General features: G+C 40.4%; 1 protein-coding gene across 5 annotated transcripts in view; it reads left to right on the plus strand.

The window, feature by feature from the left end:
- DYDC1 (DPY30 domain containing 1) overlaps positions 1-20,904 on the plus strand; it is a 64,591-nt gene that overhangs the window by 1,348 nt on the left and 42,339 nt on the right. For 2 of the 5 annotated variants that reach the window (XM_082425776.1, XM_082425778.1), the window contains exons 2-6: positions 1,632-1,801; positions 3,744-3,845; positions 11,347-11,439; positions 14,823-14,879; positions 15,360-15,461. In XM_082425776.1, the coding sequence (XP_082281902.1) occupies positions 1,655-1,801; positions 3,744-3,845; positions 11,347-11,439; positions 14,823-14,879; positions 15,360-15,461 (501 nt within the window). In that variant the 5' untranslated portion in view covers positions 1,632-1,654. The other 3 variants (XM_082425777.1, XM_082425779.1, XM_082425780.1) reach the window with 3 other exon arrangements.

A 20,904-nucleotide genomic window follows, 5' to 3' on the forward strand; every position in this document is an offset into this window, starting at 1 on the left:
TACATACGTAATTTTCTAGATAGTTACAAATTTTTCTCCATGGGGTTATGCCATTTTGTACTCTACCACCATCATATGAGAGAGAGTAGTATTGGGGTCTATGGATGAAACTCAGGAGGTCATTGTTTCTGAAATTTTGTGCAGAATGTTAGGTGGATTTGTCCAGGGACAGGTCTAGACACTGGCAGTCTGTTCCCTATAATTGCTCATGCCTGACGTGTAATAGGTACTCAATATATATTTGTTGAATAATGAGTACATTTCATCAGATTCTCAGAGGAGTCTGGATTCCATAAGGGTAATTCGAAGGTGATCAGTTTTTTCAAAGCACCTTAAATAGAGTAGTTACTGCATTTCCCTTTCTTTCTTTCTTTCTTTCTTTCTTCCTTCCTTCCTTCCTTCCTTCCTTCCTTCTTTTCTCTTTCTTTCTTTTTCCCTCCCTCCCTCCCTTCCTTCCTTCCTTCCTTCCTTCCTTCCTCCCTCCCTCCCTCCCTCCCTCCCTCCCCATCTCTCTCTCTCTGTCTGATCTGAGATGATTCCTGTCCATATTTGTAAATAAACTGGGACATTACTGAGAGAGTGGAGAAACTCATTCACTTGCCACCATGGAGAGCCAGCTGTGTCCACGCTGTAATTGAAACACGCTTTTTGAGGAGCTAGAGAAGTTTGTCCTCTAGCAGGAGGACAGACATGTGCATACACAGATAATTCTCAGATAGTGTGACAAGTACTGTGTGAGCTGCTTGGGGAAGGAGGAACGTCTTTGTGTTGCCTGGGAGACGGTTGTATTAGCCACAGCGGTGAGGAATTAGAGATGATTGATACCTTGCAGATGAGGAGATATTTTCCAAGCTGAGAGAAAGTGAGGGGGCCATTATGTGCAAAAGTCATGGAGATGGAAACATGCAAGGTGTGAGCAGCAGAATGGCAGGATGTTCTGTGTAGTTAGAGCCCAGAATATGTTAGAGGCAGAAACGATATCTAGAGGTGAGCCTGGAAACAGAATTGGGGCCAAAGCATGAGGAGCTTCATATGCTGTTCTTTGAAGGTTGAATTATTTTATTCTTTGGCCTTGAGATACTTGGATTTTTAAAAAATTTGAGGTGGTCTTTTGTGATATTTTCTAGAAACGACTCTCATGGCTCGGGAGGAGCATCTTAGTAAGTCACTTAGGGTAATGACTCTGGAATCAAGAGTTGGGTATGAATCCCTCTTCATTATACGCCACCTGTGTGATCCTGGGCTGTTCACTTATGCTCTTTGGGCCTGGGCGACCTCATCTGCACAGTGGGGCTAATGATACCATGTTCAGGTATGTTGTAAGGATTTAGTAAGACATGCATCACTTGCCATATAGTCGTCTCACCATCACTAATGACAGTAACCCTTTTCTGACTCTTGGACTCCAGGGTCCTTCAAGTTTTTGAAACTATTTTAGTTGTAGTGACTTCTGTGGAGGCTTTTTGGAAACTGCTAGAAGTGTCCTGGAGCCAGCTTGCTTGTGCCATCCCTGATGGCAGGTGCCCATGACTGGTGACAGGATGTAATGCTTTGTTGGCCTCACTGAACTCTACTTTGATTGTGCCTTCATTGAAAATTTCCTGCACTAATGCAAAACGTTTATCTTTTAGAGGTTTTTATTTAGCAGTTAGAAATGGAGTCGGCATATCTTCAAAAGAATCTTGGGACCTGTCTAACTCAAGGTCTTGCAGAAGTGGCAAGGATGCGCCCAGTGGATCCAATAGAATACTTAGCATTGTGGATTTACAAGTATAAGAACAATGTGACCGTGGAGCAACAAGTAAGTATGGATCTTCTTTTTTTATTTTTTATTGAAGTATAGTTGGTTTACAATGTTACGTTAGTTTCAGGTCTACAGCAAAGTGACTCAGTTATGCATATATGTGTGTGTGTGTGTGTATATATATATATATACACACACACACACACACATATTTTTTTTCAGATTTTTCCATATAGGTTATTACAAAATATTCAGTATAGTTCCCTGCACTGTACAGTAGGTCCTTGTTGTTTATTTTATATATAGTAGTGTGTATATGTTACTCCCAAATTTCTGATTTATCTCTCCCCTCCCAGCCTCTCCCTTTTGGTAACCGTAAGTTTGTTTTCTAAGTCTGTGAGTCTGTTTCTGTTTTGTTAATAAGTTCATTTGTATCATTTTTTAGATTCCACATATAACTGATATCATATAATATTTGTCTTTCTCTGTCTGACTTAATTCACTTAAAATGATAATCTCTAGGTCCATCCATGTTGCTACAAATGGCATTATTTCATTCATTTTTATGGCTGAGTAGTACTCCATTGTATATATGTACCACATCTTCTTTATCCATTCATCTGTCAGTGGACATTTAGGTTGCTTCCATGTCTTGGCAATTGTAAGTAGTGCTGCAGTGAACATTGGGGTGCATGTATCTTTTAGAATTATGTTTTTCTCTGGATATATACCCAGGAATGGGATTGAAGGATCATATGCACTCTATTTTTAGTTTTTTAAGGAACCTCCACACTGTTCTCCATAGTGACTGTACCAATTTACATTCCCACCAACAGTGTAGGAGGATTCCCTTTCCTCCACACCCTCTCCAGCATTTATTATTTATAAACTTTTTGAGGATGGCCATTCTGACTGGTGTGAGGTGATACCTCATTGTAGTTTTGATTTGCATTTCTCTAGTAATTAGTGATGCTGAGCATCTTTTCATGTGCCTTTGGCCATCTGTATGTCTTCTTTGGAGAAATGTCTATTTAGATCTTCTGCCCATTTTTTGATTGGGTTGTTTGTTTTTCTGATATTGAGCTATATGAGCTGTTCGTATAGTTTGGAGATAAATCCCTGTCGATTGCATCGTTTGCAAATATTTTCTCCCATTCCATAGGTTGTCTTTTTGTTTATGGCTTCCTTTGCTGTGCAAAAGCTTTTAAGTTTAATCAGGTCCCATTTGTTTATTTTTGTTTTTATTTCCATTACTCTAGGAGATGGATCCAAAAAAGGTATTGCTGTGATTTAGGTCAAAGAGTGTCCTGCCTATGTTTTGCTCTAGAAGTTTTATAGTATCCAGTCTTACATTTAACGCTTTAATCCATTTTGAGTTTATTTTTGTGTATGGTGCTAGAGAATGTTCTAATTTCATTCTTTTGCATGTAGCTGTCCAGTTTTCCCAGAACCACTTATTGAAGAGACTGTCTTTTCTCCATTAATTGACCATAGGTGCTTGGGTTTATTTCTGGGCTTTCTATCCTGTTCCGTTGTGGATCTTCTTTCATAAAATTAGGGGAGTGAAATAATTGGTCCAGCTTCTTTGCTTTTTAAAAAAAGTTCAATATTATCATTTCTTTCTATTATAAAAATAGTATGTTTATTATACAAAACTTGGATAACATGAAAAAGTAGAAAGAAGAAAATAAAGAAGACCTCTATTTAGATTCTTAGGTATTTTTAGGTATTCTAGTCTTTTTTCTACACATTTGCCTGGAGATATTTTTTTTTTACACAATTGTGACTGTATTTGCTGTGTAATTTTAATTTTGTGCTCTTTGTTGAAATAAAACACACATTTCCCCCAATTATTATACACTTTTCAAATGGATAGACTATAATTTGCTTAATCCTTTCCCTACTGTTGGAGATTAAGATGCTGTTAAGATTGTTTTTACAGATTGTTTTATCTGTAATTAGTCACATGATGTTGTTTTTTTTTTTTAAACCATGTTAGAGACAAGAGGAAATGGCCCAGTTGGAGCATGAAAGAGAATTAGCTGTGATGGAGCAGGAAATGATGGAGAGACTTAAAGCAGAGGAGCTCCTGTTTCAGCAGGTGAGACAAGAGAGTTCAGTGGTGGTTGGAACTAGTGGAGTCACCCTTGGTGTGGTGCAACCCAAGTGTTGAAAAACTCATCTCTTGTTGCTTATATGTAGCTTTCTTATATCTTCATCTTTATGTCTGTATGTGGCTTCTTTACTGGAGAAGAAGCAGTGGTGAGGTAGGAGGAAAACCCAGAGAGTCTGCTGTCACAGAAGCCAAAGGGACAGCGTCTCAATGAGACCTGAGTGGTCAGCCATGTCTGTGGCTGGTTGAGTGGGAACAGAACTGCCAAGTCCCATTTAAGGCCACTGGTGACCTTGGTGGGAGCAGCAAATGTGGGGTGGGGTAAAGCAGGGGAGATGGAGATGGTGAGTACAGGTAATGCTTTCAAGGAGATTTTCAGGGAAGGAGTTTTCTTTTGTTCATTTGTTTGGTTTTTTTAAGGAACAGAGTGGAGGGGAGTGGTTGATGTAAAGAAATAAAGGGAATGATTACTAGAGTCAACTTTTCATGGAGACCAGAGGAAATTGGCTCTGGAACACAGGTTGGGCAGGTGGAGGGGCCCTTCTTTGATTCTTTGATTCAAGGAAAGAGGAGAGTACGGCGTTAGGTACATGTGGTGTGTAGGTTTTGTGGCAAAAGTTGAAAGCAGTTTCTGTGTGACTATTTCTTTTTTATGAAGTAGGGACCATGATCATCTGCCCAGAATGAGGTGGTAAGGTAGGAGGTGTGGGGAGAGTGGGGAAGGTTTGAAACAGTGGCTTTGGAGAGGTAGAGTTGACCAAGGAAACTTAGCATCCCTCAGTAGCACTGAATTCCCTGAGACCAAGCAGTCATAATGGGGCCTTTTGGTTTGGTTTTGTGATGATGTGATTTTCTCCACCTAGGCCTGGATATTTGAGTGAGGATGTGGGGGAGACAGACCCTTTGACTGAAGTGAGTTTGGGTTAGCAGGATTGGGGAGCTAAAGATGTTGGTTTGAAAATGGTTGAAGAGGTGGGCCATGGAGTATAAACCAGAGAGGGGAAAGTTCTAGAGTGACTTCTGGACTAATTTAATTTATGGAGCTCTTCTAAACCAAGTTGGAGTCACCCTATACTTCTATCATATGGTACTTAACTCTAGAGTCTCAACTCCAGTTTACATATTATAAAAAGGGAAAGAAGCCTATTATTTGCATGTGTGGATAAAAAAGGAAAATGTAGACATAGAAACTAGCTTCTTTGTCTTGTCTCCCATCCTTGATACTGGAGTAGATCATTCTAGGCACCTTAGATGGATATGGCTATTCTAGGCACCTTTACTGCTTCTGAGTCTTCATTTTTCAGTCATTTGGCTTATTTTTGTGGGGGAGGTTGCACAGTGTTGAGTTGGATGTCAAATGACCGTCCAAATGGGCAAGTGTCCGCTGCAGTCGCCCCAACTTTGAGTGAGGATCTGCCCTGCCTCTTCCAGCTCCTAGAGCTGGCATCTGTCCCCTGTCTGTCAGAATAAGGAGAACTTCTCAGCAGTTCTCCTTCCCTAAGATAGTTAGATCACAGATATGGAGCTGTTTAATTTGCTTTGACTCATCTTCTTTACCTTACTTAAATAAAATTTGGCAATACTAGAACCCAAACATTTTTCTAGCTGTATCAGTATGAAGCCATCCCCTGTGCATCAAACCCTAAGCATTGTATTGGGGGTGGAAGACAGTGATATCCTGCAGAAGATGTGATGGCCCATTAAAGAAGTGGATTGGTGGGCAGAGATAGATGAGAGGAGGAGAAGGGACGAGTGGACCAACAGATGAAGAGAAAGAGAGAGGCCTCTCCGTGTCCCCCGAGTCAAGTGAGCTGGAAGGTCAGGACTCTGGTCACCTGCCTGTTGGTTGCAAGAGCAGGTGTCCTCATAATCAGTACCACTGAGTTGAAATTCCTTGAAATTTTAGGCATTCTTCAGCAAGCCTGGGTCCTTGTGAGCAGGGAAACATTTTTCTTGATGTTTTCTGCTTAAGAGTTCATTTTGGAAGTACTAGCTTTTGTATTTGTTTGAATGTTTTTCTAATGGTTTTACACATGTGTGAAGAAAGCGACTGGGTTTCGAACATTTCCTGAAAATGTTAAGAAAATGATTATGTTGACCAATGTGGTTGGTATTTAGCAACTGCACTTTGTGTTTTTGTTGAGAGATTAATTTCGCTTCCTCTACAAATATCTGAAAGTTGATTGAATGATAACGTTCCTGCATTTCGGCTACCTAGCCCATCACGTTTTTTTTTTTTAAATTAATTAATTAATTAATTAATTTTTGTCTGTATTGGGTCTTCGTTTCTGTGCGAGGGCTTTCTCTAGTTGCGGCAAGCGGGGGCCGCTCTTCATCGTGGTGCGCGGGCCTCTCACTATCGTGGCCTCTCCCGTTGCGGAGCACAGGCTCCAGACGCACAGGCTCAGTAGTTGTGGCTTACGGGCCTAGTTGCTCCGCGGCATGTGGGATCTTCCCAGACCAGGGCTCAAACCCGTGTCCCCTGCATTGGCAGGCAGATTCTCAACCACTGCGCCACCAGGGAAGCCCTATCACTTTTACCTTAGTGGGGATGATATAGGAATATGAAGAAATTACCTTAAACAGCCCTTTGTGAATAAATATTAATCACTGTTTATTATCTCTTTGTAAAAATGTATTTTTTTTTAAATGCGTTTAAAAATATAGTTTTAAAGTGCTGTTAATGGAATGAGCTTATATTAGGTTGTTTATGGGGTGGCACTGGACTGATGGTGAGAAATTATTTTCTAGCTGAGGTTGACAAACTCTTTCTGTAAAGGTGGATATTTTATGATTTTCAGGCCAAGAAGCAAAATTGAGGATATTATGTAGGGATCATGGTATACTATGTAGCTATAACAGGAGAGAAAATAAATTTCTACAAATGTTTTATTGATGAAGTAAAAATTAAAAAAAATCAAATACAATTTTTTCTGCAGTGTAGGCTTATTATTGAGAAGAATTACATTCCCTTTTTTAAAAATAATTAATTAATTAATTAATTTATTTTTGGCCGTGTTGGGTCTTCGTTTCTGTGCGAGGGCTTTCTCCAGTTGCGGCGAGCGGGGGCCACTCTTCATCGCGGTGCGCTGGCCTCTCACTGTCGCGGCCTCTCTTGTTGCGGAGCATGGGCTCCAGACGCACAGGCTCAGTAGTTGTGGCTCTACATTCCCTTTTTAAAGATAACGTTTCACTTAGTTGGAGTTCAAAGATAATGTTCCCTATCATCAAAATGTATTGAAAATATGTATCTGTTAATGCTGATCTATAATGAGATTTTATGTATGTCATCTTTGAAAAATGTCTTTTCCCTCATAGGTCCTGCCAAATATTGATATCAGTCCATGTGCCTATAGTTTTGAGTGTATTCATCTCTTGGAAGGCACTCGTAGAATTCTATTAGATTTTCCTCTTGATATTTGTCTTTTAGCCACTACCTGGTAGATTAATCCCTTCCAGTTGAAGGTTGGTGAAAACTTCTCAGTTACACAGTTAAATGGATTTTGAAATGTGGGAATTTCCTTTGCACTTACGTCGAGGCCTAAAAACACTCTGGAACTATAGTTTGAGCTTGGAAAATGTATCTGTCACAAATTTGTGTGGGAATGGAAATCTCGTTTCTGACAGCGCTGGGAGTGTATAAAGCAGCTTGACATTGTGATTCAGAAAATTAGTTATTGCTGAAATGACTTTCCTGCAGTGTAAGTTTTACATATGAGTGCTGTTTTGCCTTCTAGGCAACTTTTAGGTTAAATTGATTAAAAATCATTATTAAGTCTGCAGCGGAAGCTAATTTCCAAAGCTATTTAATGTTTGATAATTGTAGTTGAAAATGGTCTTCTCATTAAGAAAAACGTCAGTCTTGTCCCTGAGCTCAAAAATTCACAATAAAACATTACCACTGTTGAGCCGTGGAACTATGGGGTGGTAGGGCAAGTCAAGATATATTCAGCTTCTATTTCTGACAGAAATTCACAGAAATGATGCTTAAGTTCATAAGGGTAAATGAAGGTCACTGTTGACACCGTTACTGAACCAAACTTGGGTCTGCTCGCCCAACGCACAGCAAAGCCAAATCTATTGACAGTGGGTTGTAGTGAAGGAAAGTACAGAGTTTATTGCAGGGTGCCAAGCAAGGAAGTGGGAGACAAGCCTCAGATCCACTCCAACTGAGTCTTTGAGTGAGGGGTTTTCTTAAAGGGGAAGAGCAAAGAGGCTAGGATTAATCTTGTGATGTTTCTGTGACATTTCTTTTCTTTTTTTTTTAACTGAAGTATAGTTGATTTACAATATTGTGTTAGTTTCAGGTGTACAGCAAAGTGGTTATATATACATATATATGTATATATCTGTGTTCTTTTTTATTCTATTTTGTTATAGTTTATTACGAGATATTGAATATAGTTCCCTGTGCTGAACAGTAAATCCTTGTTGTTTATTTTATATATGGTAGTGTGCATCTGTTAATCCCCTACTCCCAGTTTAATCCCACCGCTTTGGTAACCATAAGTTTGTTTTCTATGTCTGTGAGTCTGTTTCTGTTTTTTTTCAGTTTCCACATATAAGTGATATCATATGATACTTGTCTTTCTCTGTCAGACTTACTTCACTTAGTATGATAATCTCTAGGTCCATCCATGTTGCTGCAGCACTTCTGTTATATTTCTTAGTCATTGATTTTTTTCAGTCAGTGATCGATTTTTTCAGTCATTTTGAACTCAACATTGACTCCTTTGGAAGTCAGGATGTCTCCAGTTTACAGTTCTCCAGCCAGGTGGTCCATGGCTTGGAGGGTCTGTTAGCTCATCTTGTCCTAGAGAAACAACCTGAGTTTGTACATTAATGATGATATCTATAATAGCAATTTTAGTACATTAACGATGCTATTGACAACAGCAATTTTAGTCATCTGACTGGTTGATTAGTGTTCAATTAGCACAGGATAGGGGTCAGAGGGGACAAGAAAGGGAATAAAGTTTTGGATAGAGAGATTAATCAGAAAATAAGGGAACTCAGCTTTAGGGGGGACTCAGTTTCAACACTGCTGGCTCAATAACACATGATAGAGTCAAATATTTTCTGCAGAGTAGCTGCTGTTGAATCATAAAATGAGAACTCATAGGTTTTAAACATTGTGTTTTCACCAACTTTGTAAATTTTGTCCAATTAAGCCTCTTTCTGTTCCATACACACTTTTATCACTGTTGGTTGTAACACATCTGAGCAGATGTCACATCTGGTTGTACTGAATTAATGTTCCTCAGCGTCTTTGAAGATGTTCTTGCCTGTAGTACTGTTCATGAAGACTGCTCACAGCAGTTGATTTTTCAGTCACTGCAAACTCAGCATTGAGTCCTTTGATAAACAGCAACTAAGCAGTGTTGGGAGCATTTGTCTACTCATCAAGAGCCAAGGAAAACCACTCAAAACCATTCGCCTTGTCTTTTTTTTTTTTTTTTAAATTTATTTATTTTATTTATTTATTTTTGGCTGTGTTGGGTCTTCATTGCTGGGCGTGGGCTTTCTCTAGTTGCGGCGAGCGGGGGCTACTTTCTGTCGCGGTGCACGGGCTTCTCATTGCGGTGGCTTCTCTTGTTGTGGAGCACAGGCTTTAGGCGCGTGAGCTTCAGTAGTTGTGGCACGTGGGCTCAGTAGTTGTGGCACGCGGCCTCTAGAGCGCAGGCTCAGTAGTTGTGGCGCACGGGATTAGTTGCTCCGCGGCATGTGGGATCTTCCCAGAGCAGGGCTCGAACCCGTGTCCCCTGCATTGGCAGGCGGATTCTTAACCACTGCGCCACCAAGGAAGCCCTACCTCGTCTTTAATTGACCATTGATTTTGCTCCCTGTGTAATCGACTCTTTGAGCAGCTGTTCTCACCAAAAGGATAATAATCTTAAGCTTATGTTTTTTCTGGACATTGAATTCTAACTTGTTTTAATTGAATCACCAATGATAAATGTATTTCTTTGCTTGGCTAACAAAAGAGCCACTTGGGATCTTACTTTCGTCGCACCCTCCTTTTTTTTTTTTTTTTTTAAATTTTTATTTATTTATTTATTTATTTATGGCTGTGTTGGGTCTTCGTTTCTTTGCGAGGGCTTTCTCTAGTTGCGGCAAGTGGGGGCCACTCTTCATCGCGGTGCGCGGGCCTCTCATTATCGCGGCCTCTCTTGTTGCGGAGCACAGGCTCCAGACGCGCAGGCTCAGTAATTGTGGCTCATGGGCCTAGTTGCTCTGCGGCATGTGGGATCTTCCCAGACCAGGGCTCGAACCCGTGTCCCCTGCATTGGCAGGCAGACTCTCAACCACTGCACCACCAGGGAAGCCCGCAGCCTCCTTTTCATTTTTAATTTTTGTGAAGAAATTATGCTCTCATGAAATAATTCTGTTTTAAATTTCTTAATATTTCTGACCTTTGCATTCATGTGAGTTGAGAAGATTGTGATGAGTCTTTACTCTGGTAATGCTGATATTTACTGTATTCTTTTAGTACAGTGTCGTTGCATGAGAAACACTGTCCTTTGCTGTTTAATCTGATAATAAAGTAACCCACACTCCACTGTGTCTTAAAAGGACAACATTCAAAATCCACTTCTTTTCTTGTTTTGTTATGATGGGTAATGCACTGATTTAAAAAAAAAAAAAAAAAGTCCCGGTATAGTGGTACCGTGGCACTCCAAACGCTGTGAGTTATAATGGTGTCACTGAACTTGTGGTGTGCTGAGCAGCAGTGCAAGGCAGTGAGAGTACCACCTGTGGTCTCTGTTGCATATCCTCAGCTGTGCTGTCATGGGGCAGAAGCAGTCACAGTAAGTAAGTGAGTGAGCGTGAGCATGGCAGTGTTTTAATAGAGCTTTATTCATAGACACTGACACTTGAATTTCATATAATTTTCATGTGCAATGAAATATTATTCTTTTGATATTATTCAACCATGAAAAATGTATAAAAGCCATTCTTCACTCGTGGGCTGTACAAAAACAGGAGTTGGGTCAGGCTTGGCCCAAGGAATTTAGTCTACCGACCCCTATTCTCGCGTGGCTAGAATATATGTTGAGTTGGGACCAAATATGTTGTTGATTATCTCTGGTTTCAGATAATATACTTAAAATGTTCTTATCTACTATTTTACAACCAAGGTTTGGCTATTTGAAGATCCATCTGTGCTTAAAGAGATTTTATCCAAAAAAAAAAAAAAAATCACTGCAGTCTCATTTGTAGCTTCAGGAAGAACAGAGAAAACGACTTGATTTTGTACAAACAGTGCTTTTCTAAAATTAGCAATTAAGGAAGCTTCCTTTTTAATTTTATACTTCAGGAAATATTTGTAAAAGCTAAAGTACTGGGTGGCTGTGACCATTTATTTTTGTAAGTTTCTGAAATTTAGGTGGGCATAAACTTAATTATCCTGGGACACTTCAGAGTAATAGAGTGAATTCCTTGCAATTGATCTGACTCTAATATGACTTATTTATTTCTAAATATTCAGCAACAGCTGGCGTTCCAGCTGGAGTTGGAAATGCAAGAAAAAGAGAGACAGAGAATAGAAGAACTGCAGAGAGCTCAAGAACAATTTGAGAAGGTAATTTGAAGTTTTATAAATGTTTGTTTTATTCAAAACCTCTGAGAATCCTCAAGCTGTTTCTTCCAGCTGTTATAGCAGGGGATTCATAGTCTAAAGACCTGCCAGGAAGGTCTAATGTTGCCAGGAAGCCCTGGTCAACATTTTAGTCACGAGATAGTTGTTCTTAATTATGGTAGCTGATACTGAAGGTGAAGTTCTTTGTAGTATTGGGGGTATTCTGATCTCTGAGACAATAGTTTGTTTCTTTTCTTCATGTTAGATGTATTATCAACAATCCTTTACATTTAAAACTATGTTTTGGGGACTTTCCTGGTGGCACAGTGGTTAAGAATCCGCCTGCCAATGCAGGGGACGTGGGTTCGATCCCTGGTCCAGGAAGATCCCACATGCGGTGGAGCAACTAAGCCCATGCGCCACAACTACTGAGCCTGCGCTCTAGAGCCCATGAGCCACACTGCTGAGCCCACACGCCGCAGCTGCTGAAGCCCACGCGCCTCGAGCCTGTGCTTCACGAGAGCAGCCACCACAATGAGAAGCCCGTGCACCGCAACGAAGAGTAACCCCTGCTTGCCGCAACTAAGGGAAGCCCGTGTGCAGCAACGAAGACCCAACGCAGCCAAAAATATGTATATTTATGTATGTTTTTATTTGGCTTTTTCATGTCTTTCTTTAAATAAACTATTCAGTAACTTATGTCAAAAAAGTCCATCTCCATTGACTGTGTCTGTGTTTTTTTTTAATAAGTTTATTTATTTTATTATTTTATTTTATTTTATTTTTTTGGCTGCGTTGGGTCTTCATTGCTGCGCGTGGGCTTTTCTCTGGTTGTGGTGCATGGGCTTCTCATTGCAGTGGCTTCTCTTGTTGGCGGAGCACGGGCTTCAGTAGTTGTGGCACTTGGACTCAGTAGTTGTGGTGCACGGGCTTAGTTGCTCCGCAGCATGTGGGATCTTGGACCAGGGCTCGAATCCCCTGCCTTGGCAGGCGGATTCTTAACCACTGTGCCACCAGGGAAGCCCCCAGACTGTGTCTGTCTTATGTCAAGCCTCCTGCTTGGCCATTGTTTCCTTGTGTCCGAAAAGTATGTGTCGTATAGACCAAACTTCTGCATGACTGAGTTATACTTTTCAACTGGATATTTCATATTGTTTCTTATAGCTAGTATCTGTTACTCAAATGTTACTCCTCTATTTATTCCGTAATTAAAATTTTAAAAAGAAGCAGGTTTTGTAGAAGATGTTTATTAATGGCTTAGATGAAAGCATCATTATTTAAAGCAATTTTAAAAAGTAGGAAAGGTAAATTAAATTTTTTTAAAAGATGAGATTTAATTAATTAGTTAATTACTTTTTTAACTCTTGAGGTAAATTCTTTTCTTCTCATCAATGTACTATGCTCATCATTCTATAATAAGAGATTAATCTATTAAGAATTGTTCTTTACAAAGTGAAATCGTTTAGTCCTGTTGTAGCCCAAGTGTCGGAAAACTACTTTTGTGAGTCAAAAGGATAAGATTTTAAAAGGATAAATTCAAATCTCTGTATATAGTTTTTTTTTTTTTTTTAATTAATTAATTAATTTTATTTTTGGCTGTGTTGGGTCTTCGTTTCTGTGCGCGGGCTTTCTCTAGTTGCGGCGAGCGGGGGCCACTCTTCATCGCGGTGCGCGGGCCTCTCATGTCGCGGCCTCTCTTGTTGCGGAGCATGGGCTCCAGACGCACAGGCTCAGTAGTTGTGGCTCATGGGCTTTGTTGCTCCGTGGCATGTGGGATCTTCCCAGACCAGGGCACGAACCTGTGTCCCCATAGTTTTAAAAAACACCGATGCTGATCTATTTTTGTCTGAATATGATAGGACACATGGATACCCATGCATGCACACACACGTAAATGCATACCCCCTTCCTCTTCAGTTAAGATTCCGTGATCGCAAAAGAAAGAAGAACCAGAATATATCAAGAAGACGGTGATCAAAATAATAAGAGAATTGAAAATATTTTTTATTGAGATGCCTGATAGCTATATGTGAGTGCTGGGAAGTCTGTGATTTATAGAAGGGATTGGCTCCAGAGGGTCCCATTCATGTTACTGTATGGCCATTACCAGACTGTGTGATCAGAGCCACAGTAACTTTAATAAGTCATATTCCTACTGGCTTATCACCCCCTCTCTTCCCTGCAACATACTGCTGCTTGACCCCTTGCTGAGAGACAAATTCATCCATGTCTTTTCGTCCTCACCTTTTTATGGCTTCAGAGACATAACTTAAACTATCATTTGCAAAAGGAAATTTATTGGAAGGATCCTGGGTTGAAGAAAGGGTTTTACAACTAAACTGTGAAGGGCTCTGGTTGAGTTGGGTCTTCCAGACCTTTGGGAGCAAGAGAATCAATGCTGCCAGGGCTCTTACCGCTGCTGTTGTCTCTCACTGTGGCCTGGTTTGCTGCACACGGGTGAGGATCACGGTCCTTAATAGTTCCTGGGTCTTGTAACATGGCTCCTACTGTCTGAGAGGAATAGATTCCTTTCTCTTGGGTTTCAGTTAAGAAAAGAATCTTGGGGAAGGATTCTGACTGGCTTAGTTTGTGTCAAGTATCCATCCCTTGGCTGGGGAACAGAGTCCTGTGAGAATATATGCTTTCCCACCAGAGCCATGTGGTTGTGGGATAAGACATGCCCAGGAGAAGGGAATGATCTTGAGAAAACCATATATGTACCATATATGTCCCCAATAATCAGGGTGACTGTATATATGGTCACAAGGTCACTAATCTTTGAACAGCTGAAATGAATCAGCTCAGGAGCAGTTAGGTCAGCCTGCTGCCTTAGAATGAAAAGATTGAGGCCACAGCAAGGTTTGACTTGGTTAGCAGAGTCTACATTTTCACGTTCAGAAAGGAGTCTCCCGTGTGTTCAGAGCATTAGAGAGGGCATTGTCCGGGTACTGTGGAGACGTGCCATGTGTTGGATAGTGCCTTGGGCCAGATTAATTCCCTCAGAAATATTTGCTTCTTTTTTACTATGTATAAAATTGTACATAACTGTCAGTTCTTTCAAAATCTCGTATTCTAAGAGTTTATTAAAATTTTTATTTTGTCACTTTTCAAATTTGCTAGTAATTTGGCTTCAGGGTTAGTGAAATAGTCTTTTTCATTTTTTAAAAAGTTCTATTTAATTATAGACAAAACATCGTAGTCACCTCTTAATAGAGTATTAAATGAGACTGTATCTGCAGTTTTGTATTCACATTGCTCCTTTAAGAGGGACAGCATTTTAGCTGTTAAATTGATCATAATGTAAAAATAAAATGCTTGAAAATTAAACATGGAATCAAAATGAAAAGTATATTCAAAGTATTTTTCTTCATTTTTATGTATTATAGGAGTTGAGAATGAGTATGGAAAATATAGCTAAGGGTGAAGATATTTCACATGGAGAGGTGAGAAGAAAAAGTTACTCTATGTTATGGGAAATGAATAAGTATCCTGGAATATAAAGCTTAATTTTGATGCATTAATAGCTAGATTTTTAATAAGGAGATTATCAAAACTGATAGTCCAAGTACATAGTCTACTAATAACAAGTCACAAATATGATGTGCTTTAAAGCAAAATCTCAAAGTGGGTAGAACTGGGAGATTCGGTTTGTTTTTGTATTTTTAAAAACCAGAATATTGTGAGATTATTGACCACATGATTACATGCAATGATATGTTTTAAATTTCTGATGTGTTTTTTTAAACACGTTTTTGCGTTTATTCCTGGAATTCTCTTGTCATTAACAGGTATTGGTTCGTTCCATTAATTGACAATGTTGAATTTTGATGTTGTAATACAGAAGTGTCTTAGAAAAACTGAAAGCAAATTAATGTATTAATCTCAAAATCATTTGAAAGTGAAAATGAACTCTATGATTGTAGGATGGAACCGACTCAGGCAAAACACTAGCTGAAATTAGTGATCGATACGGAGCGCCGAACTTGAGCAGAGTGGAAGAACTTGATGAACCGATGCTATCTGACGTGAGTATCCTTAGGAAAGTGTTTTGTGAAAAGCAGATTTTTTTTTTTTTACTTTGGGAGAGCCTAGTGTATCTCAGGCCAAGGTTGGATGGCAAAATGGGCCTTTTGTTTCCTAGAAAGAAAACCAGTGTTCTGGGTGCTGACTTATCCCTAATTGGCCTTCTGCCCTTCTGTGCACTGTGCTACTGGCCCTGAGGGTGAGGGCGGGCACTTGTCTGGCTCCACACAAATGTGTGGGCACTGATGGGGAGGTCACTGGGCATTAATGTGGAGGGAGCAGTGTGCCCTCCTGTGCAGAGGGTGATGTGTATATTTGGAAATGAGCCTTTGAAAATTTCAAAATCTCTTCAAAATATGTATTTAGAATCGTGGTGAAATACATAATCTTTAAATTAAATTTTGGGGGGCCAACATTTTGGTTCTCAGTAGCAAACCATGGAGCCAAGTAAATATCCTAATGAGAGTGCATGCTTTTAAAGTATATAAGTCCATTTGCTTATTTAATAAACATATAGTGTTTCCTATGCACCGCGTAAATTGTGCCCGATGCTTTTATGACCGAAAACAGGTCCATCTTGACCTTGTCTAGGGCAGAAACAGACAACTGGACAAGCAATTGATAGTCATTGTTAGAGTGAGCAGGTAATGTCTGGTCCAGAGCAGTATGCTTGGAGAGCGAGAGGAGGGGCTGTTGATAACTGAGGCCCATCAGCAGCTGTAACCCGGGACTGCCCTGGCAGAGGGCTGCACTGAGTCACCTGCATCAGTGGGCACTGACAAAGCAGGACAGCCACCCAGTTGAGGACCCTTGGTCAGGGAAGGCTTCCTGGAGGAAGTCAGCTTTGTCACTCAGTGGTGGGATGGGAGGCTGGGAAGGGGAGAAGAGAGAGTGGGAGACAGGGAGAGATCAGAGCTGAGGCAGTGGAGAGCAGGGGCCAGACCATGAAAGGACTTGTAATCTGTGCTCAGACGTTTATATTTTATCCTAAAGGTAGTGGAGGCCAACATGATCAGAACTGTGTTTTAGGAAGGCCATCTGGCTATAGCGTGTAGAAGAGAATGGAGTGATCGATTTGAGGAGACCCACCAGGAGGCTATTTGTAATCTACAGAGAGATGGCACTGATGGCCTGAAGTAGTGAGTGGTGTTTTTAAGAGCTGTTCAGAAAGTGGAGCTGGGAGAATTTGGTGCTAATCGGTCAGTGGATACATTTTTATTTAATGGCTGCTGTGTTTTGGTACCACGCAGGGAGCTAGAAAATACCAGTGAACAAAACAGATAGGGTTTTTGCCCTTTGGGGACCATGGGCCAGCGGGGAAGGTGGTCTGAGAGGACAGAGCAGGGAACCCTGACCTAGCCTGGGTGAGTCTTCCCCAGGAAATGACGTTTAAGGAATTAGCCTGAGATGAACCCAGTGGATGGAGAGAGCAAGATACTTTCAAGGAATGCAAATAGTCCAGTATTTTGGCTGAGTTGTATGGAGCTAGGAGAATGGTGTGATTTGAAGCTGGAGAAGTGGATAAAGGCCAGATCACACTGGGCTCTGTGTGTCCTCTTAAGGATTTTGGACTTAAGTGCAGTGGGAGTCATTGAAAGCGTTTATGTAAGGATTAGATATGTGTTTTTAGAAGGTGGAGAGAGGATCTGAGTGGACAGGAATGGAAACAGGAGACCACTTAGGAGGTTATCACAGTCATCCAGATGCAAGATGACCAGGGCTAGGACCAGACAGCAGAGATGGGGACAGCTGAGTAGATTTGATATCAGCTGGGAAGATAAGGGAGAGAAAGAAATCAAGGATAAAGCCCAGATTTCTGCCTTGGGCAACTGGACTCTTCACCATTTTTTGAGCTTTACCATTCGTTAAATTGAGGAACATATGAAGAGAAAGTAGGTTTTGTGAAAATGATGTCTTCAGTTGTGGACATGTTGATTTCAGGTCACTCTGAGGTATGCAGGTGAAAATGGCCAAAGACCCCTTGAAGTATGTTATGGGTCTGGAGGGAGGAGAGAGGTCCAGGCAGGAGAGATGAATTCAGCAGTCATCAGCATATATGCTAAGTGAATCTAGGAGAGTGAGTCAGGTTACCTGGCTCACATGAGAAATTTCAACATTTAAGGGATGCGTACAGGACCCCTGCAAGAAGGATACTGATAACAATAAGAGAGAATAGCAAGAGAAGTAGAAGAAAGGATGGGTTGATAAATACATTCAGAACACAGTTAAATTATTATTATATTGACTTTGGATTTTATTTGAAATAATCTGAAACTATCAAAAAGCTTCATTTACATAGTCACATAGAAGTTACCTAAGCTTTAATTTTCTGTGGCTTGTACATTTCACAGTTCTAGTTGTATTAAAGCATATTTACTTCTTGTTTTTAGGTTGCATTAAACATTGATCAAGATTTGTAGGATCAACCAACCAAAGAAAATAAATTTTTTCTTCTTTCAAGTTTCAAAATAGGAGGTCCCCAATTGTTTTTTTTCCTGCCAAACTTGAACTCTGATTTTCCTCCCTCTAAAGACAGCTTTATAAATGGGCTTCCAGAGTGGCCTTAAAATATTGTTTTGATTACTTGTATGACACCATTTTGATTACTTGTATGATGCCAGTGAGAGAACAGGAGAGAGTGTTTCCCAAAGCAACCAAAAGGGGCAAATGGGAGACGAGCTGAAAAGAATGTGTGCATCTATGTGAGAATAAGATTGCCTGAGTTGAAAGTTACTGGTTCTATGAGAAGTGAAAGAGGCTGCCACTGTGTAGAGCTCAGGAATCGTCAACATGCTTTAGATATGGTGGTTCCTCCTGGGAGTGCACTGCAAAGATTCCCCCAGTTTTCTGGGGAGTGATGCTTTGTAGTACCACTTTAATCCATGCTTATTGATGGGGCTGGGATGGGGAGGGATGCAAAGGTCCCAGGAACAGGGTAGCATTGTTTTTTCTGGAACAGTCACTGGGCAGAGGGCCTGTGCTACTGTTGAAAGGAAGATCTTAGTGGACACAGGCCATGCAAGGTGCTTCCTTCAGTGGATGCTGGGTGGTCTGTGGACCTTGACTGCACTCTTGGCCTCCTGGAGGTTTCAGGTCTAACTTTGAGCTTTAGGGAGAACTTTGCTTCTTTTATAAAATTCTTCCAAACCTAAGTCTATGTTATGAGTCCTTTCTGTTCCTTAAGGAATGGTGGAAGCATAAATGCCAGGAAGAGGCTTCTTTAAAAAAAAAAATTCTGTTTTTGGTTATAACATACCTTTCCCGAGGCAGTGAGAACAGAACAGCCTAGTTGCTTAAATGGGAAAAGAAAAAGGGAAAAAATAATGGGAAAAATATCTATTTAGTTAAAAGAAATGTTATATCAGTTCTGTACATTTTATAACAAGGTTTTTTTTTTAATTTTATAAATTTATTTATTTTTGGCTGCGTTGGGTCTTCATTGCTGCATGTGGGCTTTTCTCTAGTGTAGCGAGCAGGGGCTACTCTTCATTGTGGTGGGCAGGCTTCTCATTGTGGTGGCTTCTCTTGTTGCGGAGCATGGGCTCTAGGCGCGCGGGCTCAGTAGTTGTGGCACATGGGCTTAGTTGCTCCGCGACATGTGGGATCTTCCCGGACCAGGGCTCGAACACGTGTCCCCTGCATTGGCAGGCGGATTCTTAACCACTGCACCACCAGGGAAACCCAGTTCTGTACATTTTTTTTAAATACATCTTTATTGGAGTATAATTGCTTCACAATACCATGTTAGTTTCTGTTGCACAACAAAGCGAATCAGCCATAAGCATACACATGTCCCCAGCTCCCCTCCCTCTTGAGACTCCCTCTCATCCTCCCTATCCCACCCCTCTAGGTCACCGCAAAGGACCGAGCTGATCTTCCTGTGCTATGCTGCTGCTTCCCACCAGCCAACTATTTTACATTCAGTAGTGTATATACGTCGAAGCTACTCTCACTTCGCCCCAGCTACGCCCTCACACCCCATGTCCTCAAGTCCATTCTCTATGTCTACATCTTTATTTCTGCCCTGCAAAGGTTCATCAGTACCTTTTTTTTTTTTTATTCCATATATATGAATTAGCATACGGTATTTGTTTTTCTCCTTCTGACTTACTTCACTCTGTATGACAGACTCTAGGTCCATCCACCTCACTACAAATAATTTCGTTTCTTTTTATGGCTGAGTAATATTCCATTGTATATATGTGCCACATCTTCTTTATCCATTCATCTGTCGATGGACGTTTAGGTTGGTTCCATGTCCTGGCTATTGTAAATAGTGCTGCAATGAACATTGTGGTGCATGCCCCTTTTTGAGTTATGGTTTTCTCAGGGTATATGCCCAGTAGTGGGATTGCTGGGTCATATGGTAGTTCTATTTTTAGTTTTTTAAGGAACCTCCATACAGTTTTCCATAGTGGTTGTATCAATTTACATCCCCACCAATAGTGTAGGAGGTTTCCCTTTTCACCACACCGTTTCCAGCATTTATTGTTTCTAGCTTTTTTGATAATGGCCATTCTGACCAGTGTGAGGTGATACCTTTGATTTGCATTTCTCTAATAGTTAGTGATGTTGAGCATCTTTTCATGTGCCTCTTGGCCATCTGTATGTCTTCTTGGTGAAATGTCTATTTAGGTCTTCTGCCCATCTTTTTAACTGGATTGTTTGTTTTTTTGATATTGAGCTCCATGAGCTGTTTGTATATTTTAGAGATTAATCCTTTGTTGTTTCATTTGCAAATATTTTCTCCCATTCTGAGGGTTGTCTTTTTGTCTTGTTTATGGTTTCCTTTGCTGTGCAAAAGCTTTTAAGTTTAATTAAGTCCCATTTGTTTATTTTTGTTTTTATTTCCATTACTCTAGGAGGTGGGTCAAAAAAGGTCTTACTGTGGTTTATGTCAAAGAGTGATTTTTCCTTTGTTTTCCTCCAAGAGTTTTATAGTGTCTGGTCTTACATTTAGGTCTTTAATCCATTTTGAGTTTATTTTTGTGTATGGTGTTAGGTAGTGTTCTAATTTCTTTCTTTTACATGTAGCTGTCCAGTTTTCCCAACACAACTTATTGAAGAGGTTGTCTTTTCTCCATTGTATGTTCTTGCTCCTTTGTCATAAATTAGGTGCCCATATGTGCGTGGGTTTATCTCTGGGCATTCTATCCTGTACTGTTGATCTATATTTCTGTTTTTGTTCCAGTACCATACTGTGTTGATTACTGTAGCTTTGTGGTATAGTTTGAAGTCAGGGAGCCTGATTCCTCCAACTCCGTTTTTCTTTCTCAAGATTGCTTTGACTGTTCGGTGTCTTTTGTGTTTCCATACGAATTGTAAGTTTTTTTGTTTTAGTTCTGTGAAGAATGCCATTGGTAGTTTGATAGGGATTGCATTGAATCTGTAGATTGCTTTGGGCAGTGTAGCCATTTTCACAATATTGATTCTTCCAATCCAAGA

This window comes from Balaenoptera physalus, assembly GCF_965194825.1.
Source record: "Balaenoptera physalus genome assembly, chromosome: 14".
Classification (NCBI taxonomy): Eukaryota; Metazoa; Chordata; class Mammalia; order Artiodactyla; family Balaenopteridae; genus Balaenoptera; species Balaenoptera physalus.